This window comes from Lygodium microphyllum, chromosome 2 (genome assembly GCF_053477565.2).
Source record: "Lygodium microphyllum isolate KBCC chromosome 2, Lygodium_microphyllum_v1.1.10, whole genome shotgun sequence".
NCBI lineage: Eukaryota > Viridiplantae > Streptophyta > Polypodiopsida > Schizaeales > Lygodiaceae > Lygodium > Lygodium microphyllum.
Window position 1 is genome coordinate 147,835,429 of NC_141136.1, and position 23,455 is coordinate 147,858,883.

At 41.5% G+C, this 23,455-nt stretch overlaps 2 protein-coding genes across 4 annotated transcripts; both read left to right on the forward strand.

The window, feature by feature from the left end:
* Positions 1-7,059: 7,059 nt before the first annotated feature.
* Positions 7,060-8,906, forward strand: LOC148040447 (karrikin insensitive 2 receptor CA-like). Of its 3 annotated transcripts, none has more exons than XM_087699476.1 (3): positions 7,060-7,218; positions 7,829-8,266; positions 8,402-8,906. In XM_087699476.1, exons 2-3 carry the CDS (start codon positions 7,902-7,904, stop codon positions 8,838-8,840), a joined length of 804 nt encoding a protein of 267 aa, XP_087555602.1. In that variant the 5' UTR covers positions 7,060-7,218; positions 7,829-7,901; the 3' UTR covers positions 8,841-8,906. The 3 variants fall into 3 exon arrangements, with proteins under 3 accessions (XP_087555602.1, XP_087555615.1, XP_087555608.1); XM_087699489.1 differs by lacking the exon at positions 7,060-7,218 and adding an exon at positions 7,225-7,365; XM_087699482.1 differs by lacking the exon at positions 7,060-7,218 and adding an exon at positions 7,389-7,546.
* A 10,177-nt stretch (positions 8,907-19,083) lies between these two features.
* Positions 19,084-22,582, forward strand: LOC148040448 (uncharacterized). Its single transcript, XM_087666581.1, has 5 exons — positions 19,084-20,206; positions 20,285-20,352; positions 20,436-20,930; positions 21,029-21,419; positions 21,504-22,582. The coding sequence occupies exons 1-5, from the start codon at positions 19,138-19,140 to the stop codon at positions 22,556-22,558; spliced, it is 3,078 nt and encodes a 1,025-aa protein (XP_087522707.1). The 5' UTR covers positions 19,084-19,137; the 3' UTR covers positions 22,559-22,582.
* Positions 22,583-23,455: the final 873 nt, after the last annotated feature.

Below are 23,455 nucleotides of genomic sequence, written 5' to 3' on the forward strand. Positions count from 1 at the left end.
TAAAAAAGGGGAAAAGGGGATGACAGCCCAAAAGGGATTTAGGGTTTTGTATATAAAGTTGAAAAGTGAATGAGAAGCTCATTCTTGTGTGTGGCCAAAAGTAGCTCTCTTCTTCTTCTTCTTCTTGCTTGCTTGAGCTTGTGCTTGAGAGAGGGAGTGTGAGAGTGTGAGGGAGTGAGTGTGTGAGGGTGAGGGACCGAGGAGGAGAAGCTCTCCATCTTCTCCTCTCTTCTTCTCTTCTCTTCTCTTCTCTTGTCTTGCTCGCGGCAATGGAGCTTGGAGCATGGAGATTGAGGATGGAGCTTGCTTGAAGCTTGCACTTGGATCGTGGAGCTACCGGAGTGTGCGGAAGAGGAGGTAACTCGAACGACACGGAGGTAAGCTCACTACACTCGTAAGGTAGGCATTGCGCGTCGGTTATGTGAGAGGTAGCCATTAGTGCTTGGCTTGGAACGCTTGAAACAATAAGCGGTCCGTGGGTCTTGGTGGTTGAGTGAAAGCCCCCACACTATATATTTAGCCTATGGGTCACTATCAAGTGTGAGATAGAGTGTACCCAAGTTGTACCTTGAGCAACTTAGTAAACAAGATTTTGTTCTTGTACTTTGAGCTCCTATCTCCCTCTTGTGCACACTTTCTCTGCTGCAACTCTGGTTTTCCACATGGTATCAGGGCCTCCTCTGATCCTTTCAACTTCCTCAAACCTCAGCCTCACTAAGTGCATAAGAAAATCTTCATCTCTCTCATCTTGGACCTTCAAACTCCATAGCCAGCTTGACCCCCTGACCTTGGAGGACCTAGGGAAGCCAAATGAGAGCATTTCAACTCCTGGATTCAACTAAGAACTTCTTTCCAGACATAAGGTGACCAGTCCTAGCACTTCAAAGGACAACATTGGGTAGCGTGGCAGATGACATTGAAGAAAACATCAGATTGGCACAGTTCTAGATAAGCAGGCAATTTGTACAACAACGCGGCCTATAGCAGGCATAATAATGGCGGCGACCATGGGGCTTTGATAGCCCCCCAAGTGGGCTATCTCCACCCAAGAGGGTTCCCATAATTTCTTCCTCTACTGCTCCCACAAAGTCAAACCCTAATTGTGGTTTTCATGGCAGCCATAGCCACAAGCTTGAAAGCTTGACCTTCTTGTGTTTTTCCATCTTCTGCTGTCACTAACAATTATTTTAATCATTGATTTATCTCTTCCAAAGTCATTTACTAATCTAAAACTCCATTTCAGAGGTTCTTTCACTTGGTAGGGCATCACCAAGCTCATCAAGACCGACATCTACCATCTCTAGAAGCATAAATTAAGAGATGAGTGCTTGTAAGCACTAAAGCATATTGTTCAATCATTTTGTTGTTGGTATTTACTCAATCTGAGCTTTTTCATCAGAAAATTAAAACCATTAAGTGCTCTACTTCATTTTGTAAGGCTATGTATACAACTATAAACACATAGACCATCCTATCCTAAAGTTGTGTTGCTTGCTGCATATCATGTGTGGCTTCTTTCAAATATATTGGTCAATGAAATTAGAAAGATGAGTGTCATTGTACTCTCCTTGAAGTCATCAGCAACAACAAGCATTGAAATCATAGACCGCCCTTGTCCAACACTAGGTTCATCTACTAAACCATACCACAAGGAGGAGCCAGAAGTCTAGTCTAGGTTCACATCATTGAAGCCTAAAAAGACCATTAAACTTTGGAAGAAGATTGCACATAAGAAAGGACCACCAAAGTCATATTTTGAAGTACTACATATGTATGATTTTCAACCCTTCTCTTCTTGCAAATTTGAATATCAATTGTTTGTAAGGGTGTCCTTGATTTGCTTCTACATTTATTGGCAAGTTTGTAAGGGACTAGACACTGCCCTTGTCTTAGCAAGTGGTAAGACCTTCCCAATGGCCATAACCTATGCTTATGTCTGCCCTCAAATTCATAAATTTGATGGCAAAGATTTTCACCCATGGCAGGTACTTATCAAGTACAAAATGATGGAGAGAGGGTATTGGCCTCTCATTCAAGGCACTAGAGCTATAAACTCTGCAAATTTGGTTGATGTAGAGGATGACCAACATGCCCAATAAATCATGATGTTACACTTAGATGAGTCCTTAATTCATCATGTTGATCAACCAAATACTACTAAAGAAAAATGTGATGAGCTTGAAAAGCTCTATAGAGCCACTGGTAAAAATACTAAAATCTTCCTTAAAATTGAATTCTTTAGCTTGGAATATAGATCAGGAGAAGGCTTGGAAAAATTCATTTCTCAGATGAAGGGACTCATGGCATAGCTTGCCTCAATACAAGCTTCAAAACATGAAGAGGATGCTATTGCTATTCTCCTAAAAGCTGTTAAAAAGGTGTTTCCTACCCTTGTAACCACTCTTACCAATATTCCAAATCCTACCTTGGCAAGTATCATCCAATCCTGTTTGGATGAAGAAAAGAGGAACCACAAAGAAGGCAACACCAATTAGGCATCTTCAACTTCCCGTGATCAAGTTTTGGTACATACAGTTCTCACTAAATGTTCTTTTTGTAAGAAAAAAGGGCATATTGTAAACAACTGTTGGAAGAAGTATCCCGAGAAGATGAAATGTAACAAGTGCAAGAAGATAGGGCATATCACTAGTAAATGCCCCAACACTCCTGAAATACCCAAAGAATTGGTGGCCAACTATGCCTCCAATCCATCTAATGATTGAATTTTTTGAGTCTCTAAACTATCTACCTATTAACACTCTTGTAGCGTGATCTATAAAGGCATCTCGTTTGTTTGAAGGGGGGGGGACATTTTACATGCCTTGTAATTCAATGCCACCCTGGCATTGAGGGGGGTGTTAGAAGATAGGCATAGGAACCCACTGTCAGCAAGGGTGTATGAGGGCATATGGGTGTGAATAGCCTGAAGGACAGGGGAAACCGTAACCCTAGTTAGGCAGAGGTTATATAAATAGCCTATGGGTCACTACTAAGTGTGAGATAGAGTGTACCCAAGTTGTACCTTGAGCAACTTAGTAAACAAGATTTTGTTCTTGTACTTTGAGCTCCTATCTCCCTCTTGTGCACACTTTCTCTATTGCAACTCTGGTTTTTCACATTTGTGAGAGAGAAGGTACTTGTAGGAGAGATTGAATTTGATATATGTCAAAACATAGGATCAAATAGTTGACATTTTCACAAAGGCATTGGGTATAGAGAAGCTTTGAAAAATTTTGAAGCTTAGTTAGAGTTGTAGAGATATTGTTGAGCTTGAGAGGGAGTGTTGAGATGGCAAGCTCAACATGTGTGGACACTAATGATAGATTGCCTAGCTAGTTGAGTCCACAGGTCTATACTTAGCACATCGGTGGTCATTATGATCCTCACATGGCCACTAACTTATAACTTATTCTATTTAGTTTGTTGCACCTACTTACAACTAGTATGGTTATACTACAAGTCAATTAGTATAGTTAGTTATGCACTTAGTAGGCCACTTTTTTTAAACGTTTTATCTTATTTATACTTTGTGTACATTGTATTGTGTGTGAAAGCTGAAGAAAAAACTAGCAAGAAAATGTTTTGGCCTCCATCTCTCTTCTTATGTTCTTGAGTGAGCTTCCTCTTATGTGTATGGTGTGTATTTGGGATAGTAGCTCAAGCAAGTCCCCCCACTAGGTGATTCCTGACATGCATGGTGTGTGTGTGCGCGCACACACACACACACACACACACACACACAGAGTACTACTCTGAATATAGGCTCAAGTATATTTTCTACTTTCGAAATTGTTTTACAATCATTAATGTCAAAGCAATTGCCTTGTTTACAAGTGCCCTTATCATGATTTTTCATGAGTGATTGCATTTCCACATGGTAACTTGCATAGTAAGCTCTTAAAATATAGGGATTCAAAAATCATAAACTTTGTCCCAAAAGTGATGGTTGAGCAATTAATGCTTGAACTCATATAATCATGAGATTGTAGGTTGATGCACATTATTTTAAGATTCAAAAATCATAAACTTTGTCCCAAAAGTGTTGGTTGAGTAGTTAACACTTGAGCTCATGAATCATGAGGTTGTGGTTGAAGTCTTGCTAAGAACATCACTTGATTGGACACCCTATGTTTGGTGTGTTCATGTAAGTCTAGACTATTGCCCACTCAAACACTCAATTGGTCCTCCTCCTTGGTAGGGTCAATAAGGGAGTCTCTTAAACTTATAAACCACAAGTTAGGCACATATTTTTAAAATAAAATGAGAGCTTATCAAGGAAACAAAAGCTTAATAATACTTGTGAATTCAAAACTATCGTTGTCATATGTGGTTTCAATGACTTGGTTTAGCTTGTTACTTTAAATATCTTGTTCCCTTTATGGCAAGATTCTAAATAACTTTTTGGTAAACATGTCCACGCATGCAACTAGATTTCCACATATTGAGTAGACATAAAACCCCCCCCCTTCTACAAAAGAAAAAAAGGGAGTAAAATTGTTGGCAATTTTTGGCTTTCCCCAAAGGTGAAATTATTTTTCTACACTTTAGAATCAAGGTGGTAAAGTGCCTCTATATGGTATTGTGATTCGAGATATTGAAAAATGTGATGTCAAATTTTTTTATGTTGGAGGTTATGTTGGCTTCAATGCATAGTTTAGTTCCTCCAACATAATTAATGAACAATGTGATAATTACAATGGAACAAACTACTTTAAGTCTCACAAGGATTGTTAACGTTTTGTGAAGTAAGTAATGTTCTTGGTAAATACATTACCAATGTTCTTGGTGAATAGACCTATTTTTTAAGCATAGCAAATATTACTCTACACATATGTAGTTATTCTCCTTCAATGGCAAACATGAATATATAAATGCTTTTTATGGCTTGGTTATTCATATCCTCACAAAGGTCTTCATAGTTACATGTTTATGTGCACATAATCGTGCCTAGATTAAGGCTTATTTACATGTCATGGTCATGTGTGGATTTGCTTTGTGTGCTTGTTCTAATGTAAATAATATCTATTCTTGAGCATAATCAATAAATTAGGTTTTACTTTCATTGCTTATTTGGTAACATGTTTTTGATGCTTCATGCATGGCGAATATGTATTATAAAAGTGAAGAGGGGGAAAGCACTTGTTGATGGGCCAAACACCTCATTCTCCCTTTGATAATAGCATCCTCATATGCTAGGACTTGGAGTCTATTTCAGAAGGCTTGGAATGCATTAATAACACTAATTAGATTCTCAAGTGATCTATTAAGGGAAGAAGTAGCTTTCTTCCTATTAGTGTCAATCTTACACGTATATATATTCTTTTACAAGTCAATTGTGTCTCAATACCCCAAGTTTCATGACTAGTAATGATAGAACCTTCTAAACACAAAAATAACATATTTGACATTCCCTTTAGTTTGGAAAGCAATTTGAAAGAATACAAAACATGATGTATGCACTGTAAAAGTCATTTTCAATGTTCAAGGGTGAGAACCTACTATACTCATGAAAACTTTGTACAATGTTGTTAAAGCTTGTTAACAAATATACATCTCTTAATTTCCATAAATCTATGGCCTCTATTGAAGATTGAAATTTAGGGGACCTAAAAGAGTGACTAGGAAGGCATGACTGACATCCAAAGAGGAATTCTTCACTTAAGGGTGTTTATATGGCTTTTTAGTTGTAACCATGGAGCTTGCTTTATACTTGAAGGTTCACACAAACATTTCTAAATCGAAAGAAGAGTGATTATAGATGCTCACAAAATTTCTTTTAATGATGCAAGTATGTACTGCTTGAGAGTAAATGTATACTATGTAATAGTAAATATATACTACACAAGACAAAAATGTATTTCCCTGTAAAATAAGCAAACTAGGTCAAATTGAGCTTCTGAACTTTAGGTAAACAACTTTATCACAACCCTTACAATTGTTTTGGATACAAGGGATCAATTTAGTTTTAAGTTTGTGTTTTGTATAGTCAACCATATCTCTAGACTTGATAGAATAGCCAATTCGATGCTAAAGGTGCCATTGATGCATCATTGACTCACAATTAGGGGTTTCACTTGGTAATAAGGAGATTTGTTGGATTATTTCCTTAGGCTTGAGAAACAAGTGTTGGGAAATTTTCTTACTCTGATATTGAAGGCGGCCCTTCAACATGTTGCACCTTATGATAACCCTAGGATACAAAGGATGATGAATGCTTTTTGGTAGGAGAAAACATGTCTTACGATTGGTAGCACATGCTACATAAAAACACTTTTTGTACAAAGCATATTATATGTGGGAGTCCCTTTGGCAAGTGCATGGTTATAAACATGCAAGTTTGTATGATCCATCAAACTTTCCATGCAATTAGATTCTATCTTTTTGGCAACAAGCCATAATAAAGGCACTCAAACAACCATTTAAAGAGTGCAAATAAATAGCCTCCTCATACAATGCAGAAATGGTTGGAGCAATATGTGCCTCAGACCCAATGGATGCTTAATTGGTAAACCATGTTCATGTAGAAAACATAATCCTTGCTTACTTTGGTATGATTGGGCAAATGATTTGGTCTATGCTTTAGTAATTTATATGGTGTGATGTAACCACAAAGTCAAAGTCAAGAATCCAAGAGCATCCTACTCGACCTTAGTGACATTACTAATTTGGGAAGGAGGAGGCTTGGTCAACTGACACTCGCTCCGATGACCCTTGAGTCATGTTCAAGGAAAATGTTGTTGATTGCAAGTGCAAAACATTCAACTTAAAAATAGGTAAGTTTGTTTCAAGGCTTCGAATGGCATTTTTGAAAAATGCGTGGGAAAATAGCTAGTTTTAACCCACTCTAAAGCCTCTTGTTCTAATGTTTATAATCTTTTTCCAATTTGTACGATTGACTCAAAACTGAGCCTTGGTTTTTTGTTGTGAGCATCGCCGTCGATGTTGCGACGAAATGGGGACACATATTGGTGTGAATGGACTGTAGGGGAGCACGATCAATGAATGGCTTTGGTTTGTTACCCTGGTAAAAGATTCTGTACTAATGATGATAAAAAAAGAGGCCTTCTCTCCTTTAGGGCCTAAAGTTTGTAATGTCCTATAGAGCCTAGCCTGGCCTTGCCAAACTGGAGGATATTTGCTCCTTCAAGGACTAATATTCCCCAATTTCCCTCACCTGCAGTCGACCGACAGAAGACACATCGCGCCTCCATTGCAAAGGTGGAGACCATAGCTCTATCTCTCTCTCTCTCCCCCCCCTCTCTCTGTCTGTGTATGTGCGTGGGTGTGTGCAGAATTAGAAACGATCGTGATTCGCCTGTGTCATGCTCACCGCGCCTCACTTTGATTTGGGTGCCTCACATCTTGGTATATGCAGTTCTCTTGCGTTCGATTTACCGAGTACTTGTTGTTTTTCTTGTTATTTTTTGAGTCTGCCTCCATTGATTTTGGGGCTCGGGGATTTGTTGGAGATTTTGTCTCTCTTATTACGAAGTAAGACCGACTTTTCACCCTCATTTGAGCATTGACTATACCCGACTGTGCATCGGTAATGTGATAATCGAAACCGGCTCTCTCTCTCTCTCTCTCTGTGTATAGCACCTGCTACTAAAATTGAAGATATTATATAGTTTCTGCAATCACGTAACTTAGCTGTCTTAAGGATGTTTTCCCATGTTTGCATACCTAACCCCTATGACCGTCAGTGCTCTGCTTGTACCATGAATGCGACCACTGTACATGATTGACCACGAACGATGAGTGGGGAGCTCTCTGTGGAAGTTTAACATTGCTGTATTAAGTCAATCTGACAGATTTTCTTGTTTTCCAGCTGAGCTGGAGGTGCAGTGTGTAGTCTCTGCATCGCCGGGTACACCACCAGGGGATTGAAAAAGGAGGGTGCCATGTCCCTCCTGGAAGTGCACAACGTGAGAATTATTGGGTCTGGGGAGGAGGTTGTGGTTTTGGGTCATGGTTTCGGGACGGATCAGTCTGTGTGGAAGCAGGTTATTCCTCACCTGGTTGATGACTACCGTTTGATCCTCTTTGACAACCTGGGAGCAGGCACTACCAATCCTGACTACTTCAGTTTCGAGCGCTACACAACTCTCCATGGCTATGCATATGATTTGCTTGCCATATTGGAGGAGCTTCAAGTTACCTCATGCATCTACATCGGCCATTCGGTCATGGGAATGGTTGGCTGCTTAGCTTCTATTGAACGCCCGGATCTATTCTTGAAGCTAATATTGATTTCTGCTTCACCCAGGCATGTTACCAGCATCTTTATTTGTCCTAATTGTGCTCTTTCAGGCTCTTATTTTACAAATGAGACTATCCATTGGACGTCTCTTTAAGAATGGACATGCAGACACTGATACCTCTCCTGTTATTCCTCTTGCAGGTACCTTAATGATGTGAATTACTTTGGTGGATTTGAGCAGGAGGATCTTGATCAATTGTTTGAAGCAATGCAATCCAATTTCAAGGCCTGGGTCTCAGGTTTTGCCCCTCTGGCAGTGGGGGATGACATGGACTCGTTTGCAGTACAGGAGTTCAGCAGGACTTTGTTTAGTGTAAGGCCTGACATAGCCTATGGGGTTGCAAAAACCATATTTGAGAGTGATTTTAGAGCGATTTTGCCATATGTATCAGTGCCATGCCATATCCTTCAGAGCAGTAAGGATTTGGCGGTGCCAGTGGTTGTATCTGATTATTTACATCAAAACCTTGGTTCCAAGAGCATAGTTGAGGTACTTCCAACTGAGGGACACTTGCCACAGCTCAGCTCTCCAGATGTTGTGATTCCAGCATTAAGGCGGCATTTGTTGCTGAATGTCTGATCAAGCTGTGTCAGTGTGAGTTTGTATTGGGTATTTGATTCAATGAAGAATTTGCTGCTACATAAACATCACATTAGTGATGAGGAGATGCTTCTGTTTGTCAGGTCTAGTTCTTTGGGTTTAGTCATTTGTGATGAGAAAAGCTGGTAAAACTGAAAGACTATGTAAATGGTAGGTGTGCTTATATTGATGTTTGCAGTCTTTGAGGTTGCTTTGTAGATGCTTTAGCAACATTCTTGGAATGCTGCGTTACTAGTTCACAGGTTTTGGATTGGCATTTCATGCTTAGACAAACAATGACTGGAGAGGAAGTTCTTTGGGTTCCTTCAGTTATAGAAGACCTGGCCATTTTATTTCTTTAGTTGTATGAGTTACTCTCTCCACACGTCTACAAGTTTTCACTGGGGCAATCTCTCTAAAGTGTTTACAAACACTGAGTCACTGTTGACTATTGAGGATGAAAAAGCTGCAAGGACTAGCCCTTAGCTTGATTCAGGAAACAGGCATGTGGATGGTTTTCTTTGGACTTACTAGTGAGATGATTGTTACGCCAATGCCTGCTCACCTTAAGGCGCTGTCTGGGATCTGTCTGCTGTAGGTTTGCCCAGAAAATTTTGCTGCAGCAGCATTTATAGCTGTGTGTATTCATTTAATGTCTAAATTCCAGTGTCAAACTCTGGAATTTACTGAGATTTGAAAAAGCCAAGTGCAATGAGCGTAACCAGTTGTTCACAGCTAGATTGTGCTATGTATCGCTGGCATGGTTTTCTTTCTGCGGTTAAAGTTTGCCTATCCATCATTGCTAGTTATGATAATTTAAACAAAATGTCCATGGTCTGGGTGCATGCATGGGGAATCGGAACCTTATCTATGTACCTCTGAAGTCCTTTCATCCTGGATAATAGAGCCTCACTGTATCCATGTTAATGCTATGTGCATTTCTTGTATCTGTAGCACCTGAATTGTATGCTGGTCAAGTCAGCTGATTTGCAAAATGATGCTAGTGGGGATTCTGAATAGTAGAGTTCCAAGTGAGAAGGTGTATCCTACTGGTAAGGTCAATAGTATCAACATGTTTTGGATAGTGCTGATATGGTTGTGCCATGACTATATTAGGTTGCTCTCTTTACTGTTTTCATGGTTGACATCTCACCTTGGAATTTGGAATCGATCAAGTACCCATTGAGTTGGGATCAACGGTTGAAATCCCACCTTAAAATTTGTCTTCAATCTTGGCCCATGCTTTTCCCAGATATGTAAACCCAGCCATATGTGATGAGGAGGAGCAACAGGAGCAGAAGAATCACAACTGTTGAACACTAAGAAGAATGAACAGTGAAATAGAGAACACACGAACTCAAGCAATGAATGAATGGGAAATGGAATTCATAATATAACACAAGAGATGTACTGTATTACATAGGTTAATGGCACTTGGAGTGATTAGTAATAGCTCCAATCTCCCCCTCTCCAAGTAGATGTGATTCGATACAACAAGAATGGAGGAGTGGAGTATATATATAAAATCCAGGATGAGACTTGAGACAAATGAGCTAGCCCTAAATGGGTTGCTCAACTGTCCATAAAGGCACCCAGTACAAAGCCTAGTAAAGAGCCCAACATGTATGAAATGTACACTGCTAAATGAGCTAGGCCTAAACGGGCTACCAAACAGCCGAAAAAGGCACCCAATACAAAGCTTACTACACATGAAATATAAACCGCCAAGACTCTCTCTCAAATCATGGGCGTTAGTACAATAAAATATACGATGATGTGGCACAACAAACCCATTTGAACCATCACCAGGTCCCTTACCACCACAATGATTTGCTAAAAACCTATACCAACATGAAACATAAAACAATGATAACTAATGCCCGAAGAAGACGCTTGAAGTACTTGAATGAACCATAGGAAGTGCTCCAAGACTCTAGCTCTAGGTCATGCTCCCAGTTGAGAAGACATCTAAAGAAGAAGCATAAGTTGATGCCATTCATACTTGAATGTTGATCATAGAAAATGAAATAGTCAGATCTTTGTGTCTATCATGAACAACTTTGTGGAAAAGGACATCATGATCATGAAGGATTCGTCTTTCGCAAGACCGTCAAAAGTGTCCCCCAATGTGGTGATGGACTAGGAGTAAACAATGCTCGTTGTCCAAACCTCCCATCGTGCACTTGAAAGTCAAACCAACCCCAGGATTTGAACCACCAGACTATGTTGATGTATGTAGAAAGCCTCCCTCAGGGTCCATTGCATCATACAAGTGTAAGGTCGGCATCGATATCCCTACATCTGCACTCTCACAATCGTCCTCTACCCCAAGAAGACATGAAGAGTGATACTCTACAACTATAGGATAGGGGCATCATCACTCCATGCAAAGACATGCACTAGAGGAGGAGAGGGGTCACAGTAGAGGAGATCTGGGAATATTGGAACTCGTGTAGGCAATCCTGTGAAGCATTAGTCTCGCCTAGCCATGCCATAGGAAAAGTCAGCTTGTCTCCTTGACATGAAACCGCCATTCGAGTCAATCTGAGGGATCAAGAGTCAATGCAACATCCATAAGTCCATCAATGGAACAAAATTGGCCATGCCACTAAAGAACATAGTGACCCTCTCTGCATCGATAACCACCATCGATCATCCACAGAAGGCTTATGGCACAATCTCATCTGGACAGTGACATAGAAAGGGGGCCACCAAAGCCACAAGAAAGCAGCCACTGAGAGAATTCAATAAAGCATGCTGGGAGCCACCATACTTTGAAGAAGACTCTAGGAACAGTAGAGATGTAGAGGAAATCCAGAGAGCTCAGAACTAGAACCAGAGGCTGTAGCTATGAACCAAAGAGCAAGTATCCGCCAAGCTATGGTGAAGAAATATCAAGCCACTTTGTTAGAATGAGGATCAGTGATATGCAATATAATTAACTGAGAATAGAGAGATAGAGATACCTGGGGTACTCGTGTATAACAATTCCAACAGGCAATATGTTGAACAGTTCAAAAACACAGTTCAATTAAGCATAGAGAAGCAAGATCAATCCCAAAACGTATATGAGATCCTCAGGTCTTTATTACAACAATTAATGGAGATTTACAATCCACAAAGCCACCTCACTGTCCAATTTGGGACAACTCTATCCACGCACACTCTAGATTACTGAATCCTGATCTCTCGAACACTCTAGTATTGCCTGCAAGATCTCTTCATTGCTCATAGGTGGTAGCTAATCCCATGCCCTGCTTCAAAGAATTTAGACGTTGTGCCTTGACATACTCAAAATGGTAGTATGCAAGCTGTCTATGATCTTGAAATGATTTCGTCCCCAGTAAGGTGAAATGGATACATCAATAGAAATTTGGTGAAGGGAGTGAAGAAGGTGTCAAATTCTCCTCGTGCTTTTGCTTAAAAGATTTCCATGGCCTTACATTACTGCAATTTGTAGTTTGGTACAGTAAAGTATTGAAGAATGGCTAAACACATCTAGGCCTAAGGGTCCACTGTATGTGTTTGGAGGTATGACTCCCACCAAGCCGCATCATCCTAATATAGACTCTTCTAAACATGGAGAATCTTAAATCCCTTAATTTGCCACGTAGAGGCAAAGGTACAATCTACCCCCTTCACCCAAGTGTAGACAAGCTTCTCATCTCACTTGTCATTGAACTTTGAAATCATTAGTCTCTTTCCCATTTGTTCCTTCTCACTGGGAGAGATTGAAGACATAGGAAAGACACAAAAGATGGATGAGAACCCTTGCGGTAGTCTGAGGAACCCTCTGGATAAAGATCAAAAGTAGATAAAACACGAGTAGGGGTAGGTGAGCACTCTTGCTTAGCCCCTTCCAATCTTCCATGTAAACTTGGTTGCGGGAACCTTGTAATAGTATTTGTCATCTTGTTGCTAGCTAGTCAAGAGTTACAACGTGGGCTTGCCATACACAACTCTTTGTTAGCTAAATTTGGAACCACCAACTACTCCAACCTTTGCTCCATACGTCACCCCGTGTTGGCAAACTCTCATTGGAGCTAGGAGACCATCAAATGGGAAAAAGTAATCCAACCTTGGAGAATACGTAGTTCTTGGTGAAATGATACCACTATGTGTTTCCTTGTTGCTACTTGTGCTACTAGAGCTGCATCATGAGGTCTATGTACATAGTATTCATTCAAAACATCCATGGAAGCAAATCATTACAACCTACTGTAGAGAGGAAGCAAAAGATTTGGAATCCTATGATCCAATCACTCCTCATCCATTGCCGTGACTTGGCTTTGATACCAACTATAAGGTGCAAAGTCCTATTTCCACAACCCAATAGAAGATGAGAGAATCTAAAAAGGCGAAAGAGATCCTCAAATCTTTATTAATGGAGATTTGTACGAGTATCAACTATGAGAGCCCAAGCAAGAACCAACATTCTTCACTTTAATTCCATGAATATGCCTCACTAACCCGAGACAACTCTTCTACATCACAAGCTCATCCTTGGCAATTTGCTCTGAACACTTTGAATCTTCCATCTCCCAAATACTCTAGTTTGATGGTGGCAAGACTTCAATTTGTTGCTCTTCGGAGCCATAGATAGAAGGATAAGAAGATTATGCATGTTGATCACAATGATCCAAACCTCATTGATGATCTCTTAACCGTCAATAGTCTTGCTCCTATGCAACTGAAAACAGCATGTAGTTCAATCCTCTTCACTTGATTTTAACTTTTGCCACATTTTATTATTGAGACCTTGGTGAACTAACACAAAGTTGTGTATTCAATCGATGATAGAATCCACATTATACTATTGATGCCTTGGAGAAAATGCAATTTATTTTTTCACATGGCAACATTCCTCAATGAGTTGCTTGCTTTATGTGGAGGATAACATGGACTTGTGAGAGTGCGCAACGGAAGAGGAAAGTGAATAAGGAGAGAAGGAGGAGACAAAGAGAATGTATGAGAGAGAAGGAACAATGTGGCTGTAATGGCTGAAGGTACAAGGCTGCAACAGTCAATCCCAACACATAGCTCTACACATTAGTGTGGGCACCAGACAGTAGTCACGGGGATGAGAAAATGAGGAGGGCTAGCTGATCATGAAGGACCAATGATGGATAATGAAAATGGAAGGGCATACCACTTATATATAGGTGAAAAAGAGGGAAAACCCTAAAGGTAGTCAAACCCCTAAAAAATAGCCAAAAGTGCACAAAAAGAAATGCACTAATGTGCTCTCCATCTAAAGTGTGTAAAACACATAAAATGATAGGCAAATACGATGTTAGAGCTCTTAATGTCCTTGTTTGACTCAGACTGAGACTCATAGGTAGGAGATGAACACACAAGTCACACACGACTATTAATGCCACCTCTTAGATCCTAGATGTGCCAAAGGCCAAAGGAGATGTGGATTCGAGGGTGGCAGGAAGCTCGGGTAAGTTACTCATGAATATATGTGTGTATCACATGGGTTCAAAATAAGGTATTTTTAAAATACCATTTTTATATATTTTTTTCACATAGAAGGTGTAATATGAGGGGGTTATCTACAGATTGAATAGAAAGGGTTATTTTTTATTCATGAAAATTTCAAAGATAAGGATATTTATAAATAGGCCTTGAACACGTGATGTGGATGATATACATATAGTAACTTTCTTGAGGCAGAAAGAGTACCAATGTCGACGTAGTTTGTCGATGAAGAATTCTAGCAAAGGAGTAAGACCCCCTCTCCATGCAAAATCCATAAAAAAGAAGCCCACCAAAGGGCAAAGGAAACAAAGAGGCCTTGAATGGATCACTTTAGAAAATTGCAGTTGAGGATGGGTGAGCCAAGCCTCTAATCCAACTATGAGATGATAGTGAGGAACTATCGAAGGCGCCATAACCTTGAAGAAACTCCTCATGATCCTAGGAAACCCCTTTTGAAACACAAAAGACTAAGAAATCCATAGCCGCATCACCAATATCATCCCCCTCTGAAAGGGATGGGAGGTACAAGGGAACCACCAAAGGAGATGATGGGGGATAGGATGGGACTTGTGGGATAAATGGTGTGCAATTGGGAACGGGTGTGTAGCATTAGAAAGATGCCTTAGAGGGCCCATCACAAAGGTAGGGAAATGGAGCATAGATAGCCCCCTCTTTGGCAAACCTATCACAAAAGTGGCTATTGTAGAAGAATCCCCATAACAAAGACAATTGGTTTGGTGTAGACAATATAGGTCCCGAGACTAGGAAGACCATGAACTGAGAGGAGAGGGAAGCCCATGTTAGGAACAAGTAGGGCCTAAGAAATGGAGGTCAATGGACAGTTAGACAATAGCAGCAAGGTGCCAACACCACTAAAGACAAGAAATGAAAATACCCTCTGATGGACAGAGAACCTCTAAAAAATCACCTCATGGAGTCATAGGACTCAATGTACCACTGGCAATGAGCCAAGGTTTCTCAGAAGAAGAGATATGAAAGAAGGCTCCTCCACTTGATAAATGAGTAGAAATACTAACTCAATGTAAATAGCGAGTGATGAAGTAGAGGTAGATGAAGGTTCCCACCCTTTGCTCCCAACAGACGAAGGTGAGGGTATATCCTCCAACACTTCTCCTCGGAGTGTAAGGTCTTCCCACAATGAGGACACGTGGGATATCCTCTACACTTCCCCACAAGATTTGTATCATAGTTGAAAGATGACTCCAACTTCTTTCTCTTCCCTTTCTTCTGCTTGGCTTGTACTTTACCTAGAGATAAAAATGCATAAGCATGGCCATGTGCATGGGCTCTGCAAGAAACTGTCTCATTGTGATGCACATCCTGTTCAAGCATCAATGGAACTAGCTCCTCCCAAGCGAGAGACTTCTAACTATAAGAAGTGAGAAGTCTAGTGTAGAAGACATCATATGTCAGTGATGAGGAAAGATGTGGGAGAATTGTCACAGCTAGGTCCTTCGAAGAAATGTCTATACCAAGGAATGAAAGCTCATCCTAAATCTCCTCCATCTTGTGGATGTGATTCCTCATCGTAGGGGAATCAATGAGGTTGAAAGCTGTTGTAGCTTCAACTCAAGAAATAATTGATGCACAAACGTTTGGATCTGGAAGAGAGATGACAATCTCCTCCAAATCCCTATAGCGGTGCGGATACATAGAACATGTATGATCACAAAATCCGTACAACTCAATAAGAGAAAAGAGTAGGCTCTAGCATTCAATTGATCCCATAAAGCTACCAAATAGACGGTCATACCATCATAAGGATCTACCGTAGGTTAGGGTATAAGGATTGTAACAAAATTCCAAAGGTCACAATGATTGGGGAGACACTCCATGTGGCATGGCTGTAGAGGGTAGTTCACCCCATCTAGCTTGTCAGATGCAGAGAGAGAGGATAGGATTGGCACCTACTTAGGAGATGCCATTAGTGCCAATCAAGGACTAGAAGCCCTGGAAGAATATAATGGGAAAGAGTAATAAGATGGTGGTCGGTTTGAATGATCACGAACCACAAGATCCCCCATAGCATACATGTCGGCTATATATGTCCTTCAAGAAATACCTGCAAGAAAACAAAGAAGATGTTGCCACTTGAATAAAGGTGACCGATAAGAGGCATCCTCAAGATAATTGGGGTCCGTCGAGCCACTATATAGAAGAAGATTGATTGGGGCAAGGTAGACTAGGAGTATCTAATAACTGAAGGAAACACACAATGTTGGGTAGAGAAAGGAGAAGTAAATGCAGAGGAAAATAGGTGTTCAACCTACAAACATAGCCAATCCAAGGGCTAGGAGTGCCCAGAAAGCGAGTTCCTGCAGTAAACGCAAATCTGCCCTAATGTTGGCGTGCTATGGAGACTGCCCAACAAGGTAAAGACTAGCAAGTATGAGAACGCAACAAAGAAAGAAATATATCCGCTTGTAAATATGCCTCCTAGCAGAGAATATGTGCCACCTAGCCTACAAATGTGCTACCCAAGAGGACCAATACTTGCATGCACAAAACATAGGGATACAAGGGATGCATGCACAAAAACACAAGTAGTACAAGGATTGATTATGTAGCATGTGTGCCAAGGGCTACTTGTAGAAAACACAGGTCTATTTTGGTATTGTCCAACCCCAATAGAATGGCCGCCTAGCTTATTTGACACCGCTCAGGTACAATAATGGTGCCGTCTAGCCTGGTAGAGGCCGTCCAAAAGAGAAGAACACAAATCTACCTTGGTGAATGTAGCCTAAAAATGAGCTGGAAATAGGCCACTCTACCCTGTTTGACTCCTCTTGGAGATCTTTCGCTCCCACGATGACTCTAATATCATGTAAGAGTACACAACGGAAAGAGGAAAGTAAACACTCAGTGAACATGGAGAGAAGAAGGAGACAAAGCGAATGTAGGAGAGAGAAGGAAAAATGTGATTGCATTGGTTGAAGGTACAAGATTGCAATGGTCAGCCCCAACAAGCAACTCTATGCACTAGTGTGGGCACGGTAGCAGGGGAATGAGAAAATAAGGAGGCTTGGCTAATCACGAAGGATCAATGATGGATAATGAAAGTGGGAGGACATGCTACCTATATATAGGCAAAAAAGAGGGAAAACCCTAAATGTAGTCAAGCCCTTAAAAAATAGCCAAAAGTGCACAAAAAGAAATGCACTAATGCGCCTTCCATGTAAAGTGTCTAAAACACATAAAATGATAGACAAATACAATGTGAGAACTCCTATTGTCCTCGTCTATTATCAATTATCAATTATCATTGGTCTATTTGAAGCTTGCTATGCTCATGAACCAATCATGGGAGGGTACTATAGCAAATTAATACGACTTTCTTTGTTGTGTATTTGAATTTATTACGCTGTGGTGACCACTTGTTAGCCCCATTTGCACAAGCAGCCGCTGCAGTGAGTGGGACGGGCCTCTACGAGAATTTTAGAGGATAAGAGAAGAATGGATTGTGGCAGGATGCGTTGTGTCGTGACTCACAGATGAAATGGAGTGGGTCCGAGGAGGAGAAGGCCTAGGGGTCATGTCACATGTGAGCTGTCACGATTCTCTCTCTCTCTCTCTCTCAAAGAACGCACCGGAGACTGGACGGAATCACACACTCGGGAAAAATTAAATCACCCGCGGCCCCCGCATAAAAGAGCTAGAGATCTCGACTTGCAATATCCAACAGGATTCCTGGTCGGGACAAACAGGATATAATCCGCGGGCAATATTTTCGAGTGGTCGAATCGATTATATTTAATACGTTCTACAAAATGTCTGGAATCTGGATACTCTTGGAAAAAAACAAAAACTGCGTGCAAGTAGAAGAAGCGGTTTTCTGTAGAGCACGCAAGCTGCGGCGTGGGCCAGGGGCGCTTTTTCTTTTGTCTGGCTCTTGTTACGTTAGAAACTTTTGCACTTTTCCCTCCGGAGTCCAGAGTCCAGAGCGGAGCCGGGGCCCCCACTGAGAACGTAACAATAAACATGCCTCTATATCCGGATTCCGCAGCACCCGCACCCCCTCAGCACTATCTCCCACGGGGTCTTTATGACCTCGGGGAGTTGGGATCAACGGCTCCTCTTCACCCCGAAAAAAGGCTCGCATCAGAGCCGCTACTTTATGCAGAAGTAAACCCATCCAGATTAACAAAACCCAACCCGCAAATAGAAACCCAACCAGCCGGAAACTTGGATCTGACGGAGCAACGGCGTCTCGAAATTCGGGGATGTTCGCAGCCACATGCAAAAGTAAACCCATCCAGGACTATAAATGCACCGCCAGTCGTTAAAATTGATGGCATGGGCTGGCAGTAAGAGATAGTAGATTCAGCGGGGCCCACTATCTCTGATAGGTATTTTTGAATCGTGGACTACAAGTAAACCCAGCCATTAAAGTAAACCCAGCCATTAAAGTAAACTGTGTGGACCTGGTACCGAAAGCCGAAAAGCTCTCGGTATTACCCACAGGAAAATCCTGCACGCAGGGCGCATTCGTGTGCTGTTGTGAACCGAGGTTGGATGCCCATATTCCAAGCGCATACAAGCTCACGCGATCATTGGAACAAAGGTTTGAGGTTCATATTACGATTTCTTGGTCATGACTTCCACTACAAGGTGCATATCTCTCTCTCTTTCTTCCTCTCATATTTGCATTGGATGCATTGTGGCATTGGAATGATGTTTTGGTGATATATACGTATGTAGTCAACACGCATGGATTATGGAAAGCGACATTGAGATCGATGATCTCGACACGGATGAAGAGACATTAGATGGATCATCAAGCGACGAGGTTGAGATGCTTGATTTCTTAAGTGGAGACAATGATTCGGCACCACAAGAAATCACTAACAATGCACCAAGCCCAACTACCTATACCTCATCGAAGTACTTCTCTTTTAATAGAGATACTTACAGCTTGATGGTCAGTGATTTGAGCGGGCAGAAGGCCATCACATTGGAGGTGCTCAAGCAACTCCACAGGAGGGAGTTGCTCGACTTGAAGAAGTGGAGAAGAATCAGAGAAGGTCTTTGCATTGGTAGAAATGGCGATGGATACATTACATTGGCCTTGAAATCGGAGCCATCATTGCGCATTGCATGTATAGAGGAGTGGGAGAGCATATTCCTTGAAAATCACATAAACAAGGTTACAGGTGCTCACGAGGGTATCAATGTCACAATTGATTCCATCAAATCCACGTGGTGTACTGACTTGAGAAGGCATGGCATTCCTCTTGCGTATGTGAGAGATCTCATCAGTGGGTGTACTTGCAAGGTGTTCACAAGGCCCCATGGTTATAAAGGCCCATTGTTCGTTCATGGGAAGGTTCAAGAAAGAAGAGCGCCCATCTTGGAGTTTACTGTAGATAGATCTCTTGTTGAGCGGAGGCTTCAAGAAATCATGCTTGAACACAGTGTTAGGTTGGGCAAGGTTCGCTCAACCAAAAAGCATGGTTTAGGGAAGACAATAGTGGAATATGCATGTCATCGCAGTGGTAGAGCAACTCGAAAGGGATCCCAAATCCGCAGGTTGCGAACGTCGAAGAAATGTGGTTGCCCTTTCAAGGTGCAAATAGAGTACAAAGACGATCTCTATGATGTCACTATACGAGTCCATGGACCACACGAGGGTCATGTACCTGGATCTCGTGCCGACTTGTATCACTTGCCCGTGCATCCAACTGTGATTGATTGTTGCAAGGATGACCTGTTTGACGTTGGGACATGTCGGCACGTTGCGAAGATGAGCCTTAGCAAGGAGCGGTTTCATTTGAAAAATGCCTCTCCATTGGATCGTGTCATTTACAGGTTCTTCATGATACCAAGGGAGGTACAGACACTATCATATCAAATTCGAACTGAAGGTATGCTACCTTCTAAGCCTTTGTCTATGGTTCTAGGTTGCTTTGAGCGTCAATGTTCTATGTGTCATCCTGTTGCAGGCAAACTTTCGAAGGATGATTGGATGGCAATGTATTTGGAGGCTCTCCGTCTACGAGATCAAAACAAGGTATTTGACATATTCTCATAAACGTTTATAAGCTGTGAAAATTAGTATATCTATTTGATACTATCATCTACATGGTCTTTTAGGTACTCTATTGCCAACCATACAATCCTCATGCCATAGAGGACAAGGACAAACCATTCGTACTGATAGTCCAGGACGAATGGATGTTGCAAATGAGTAAGAGGTTCTCAAATAACAATGCTTGGGCAATCGACAGCACATTCAAGACCAATGTGTTTGGTCTTCCGCTTTATGCGGCGGTTTTACCAAACCAACATGGGGTGGGTATCCCTATTTGGTTTATGCTATGCACTAGCGACAATGGGTCAAACCAAGAGATTATGGCTTTGCAAATCACCATGAGACTAGTCCTCTCTAGGATGGGAGATATTCGCCCTGCTGCCCTGGTGATTGATAAGTCCCAGCCAGAGCTGGAGGCGCTCTCGAAGGTTGTTCTGGAAGACCCTCATTGTTGGACCACTGACTACCTTGGTGGCAACAAGCGTCAACGAGCATGCCATATTATTCTATGCTGGTTCCACACAAAGAAAGCATGGGTTGAAAATCTCTTGCCACAGGTACACCTTTTCAATACCATTTTACTTTTAAGCATTGCCTTTTTGTGAGTTCCATGAGCTTGACAGTGAGTACTTTACATGTTCTTGCGTGAACCAAGGTCCCTACAGATGAGCGTGATCATGTGTATGCCTCTTTGTCCAATCTTATGCATTGCCCTACAGAGTCGCAGTTTGATGATATGTTTGAGCAATTGCTTCATCGTTATTCCGCTCATCCGAATGTGGTCCGATACGTTACCAATGGATGGTGTGGGAAAGATTGTATTTGGCGTGCAAGATGGCCCAAGTTTGGTCGCATGTTTCCACATGGCAATGTCGACACAACAAACCTCATCGAGAGACTTTGGCAATATATCAAGTACACTCTACTTGATGCTAGGATCAACAGGTCCATTTTGGATCTGCTGCACGCCCTTGTTGGTGACTCATCGTCGGGTTCTAGAATGGGTGGATCGGCTTTGGAGTTTTTCAAGCAAAAGCAAGAGATAGGTAATGTGGTCAATTTCCTTTCTATTTGCACTTTTGACCTTTCCTTAAAATGCATTGTTGTCTTATACATGTTTTTTATGCCAGCTGATTCTGAGCGCTTCAAAGTCTATGGGTCAAGCAAGAGTCATACGGCTAGATTGGCAGCAGGGGAGAAGATTCTTCAGCGGTATGAGCAAGATCCATCCTCTCTTCAAGTCATTAACGAGGGGACCATGTTGTTTAAAATAGCAAGCACCACCCAACATGCAAAATGGTATCATGTAAGTGTACAATCAAACTACTGTGATTGCCCTGATTGGTCGACTGACTGTAAACATCTTCATGGTTTGAGGCTCATCTTGAAGAGCTATTTTCCTCACCTTCATGAGGTTCTCCCCATCATCGATAGTGCGCATGTCTTTGATGACATAAAGGAAAGACCAGGTGGCGATAAAATCACAGGATTGGAGGGATCATCTTCCGATGGTGGCGTGCAGAAAGGGGAACTCGTGTCCTCCATCGCAGACTTTAGAGACCTCCTTCAAAGGATCGAGGATGGGATTCCATCCTACACAGCGGCACAGATGGATGCTTGTATGCGCCAACTGGAAAGTGCTAAAGAGTCTCTTGTTCACATGTTCACACCACAGGAGATTGACATGCCTAAAAGGGGTGGGATCTATCAGATCCAGGAAAATGTGACACAGACGCGCCTAGGGCATGGCAAGGATCATCCTCATCGTCCAAATGAGAGGGGGGAGTCCTCATCACAACCCAAGCGTCCATCTATTACAGGCGTGTTAAGGCGCAAGCATCAACGAGGGAGGGGTCGTGTAAGGTTTAGCCCAAAACCGCGGATATATTGTCCTCATTGCTGCACCAAAACATTTTTGGTGGACCCTCTCGCAGTGTATTCATGCAATACTTGCCATGCACTACTCCCTCTATCCCTGCGGTATGCTCCTCATCCAGCGGATTCTATCTTGATCGGCAAGGCGGTGCGATTGTATGGTGAGTCTTACATTGGCACTTGTCGTATTTTGTATTGCACCTACAACAGTGAGAATGAGGAGCGTCAGTTTTCTCTCTCGTTCCCTGATGGGTCCACGATCACAGAAGTCTTGGCATCTAGGTTCAAAATGTTTGTACTGTACACATGATTCTCCATCTAATGGATAACGTTCTCCTGGATTTTATCTTGCTCTATTTGCTGGAATTAGCTAGTTTTTATGGTGGTGTTTTGGATTTTATGGTAGTGTCGTATTGGATAATTATATGATTTTACTAGTTAGAAATTAGTGTGTATATTTGGCAACACATCCAACAGGTTATTTCTTATCACTACATGTTCATGTAATCCAGATGTGACATGCTCTCATATTTAAAGAGTTGCGCAAATATTGATAGCTTAAGTTAGTAATGATGGGTGCATTGTTGGGAAGCATAGTTGACACATGTGATAAAGCAAGTTGAACCACACATCCCATGGAATAATGTAACCCCAATACTATGGTGCAATGAAATCATGAGATTAGTAGCATTAAATCGTGAGATTAGTAACATTGAATCATTGGTGACTACACAACCAAAGAAGCAAATGTTTATGAGTTCAATTCATGATACTATGGTCAATTTGAGAGAGAGAGAGAGAGAGATAAGATCAATTAATGATTTCTAAACAAAGAATCCTATGGAATAATGTAATGAAGTGCTATGGTGCAATGAAATCGTTAGATTGGTAACATTAAATCGTGAGATTAGTAACATTGAATCATAACCATTAGTAACATTGAGATAAGATCAATTAATGATTTCTATACCACACAAAGAATCAGAAAAAGTCCAAAAAGATGCATGATTTCAAAAAGAACCATGAATTCAAATCTTAGTACATGTCTGCCACAAACCAAGTTCATGACCATAAGTGAGACCATAAGTCCATGACTGCCACAATCTAGCTAAATGTCACAAATTGACTAAAACCACACAAGATCACCGCTCCAACACTCCAAGCGCCCACTGGTAAAGGTCCTCCTTCAAAGTGGTAATGTAGGTGG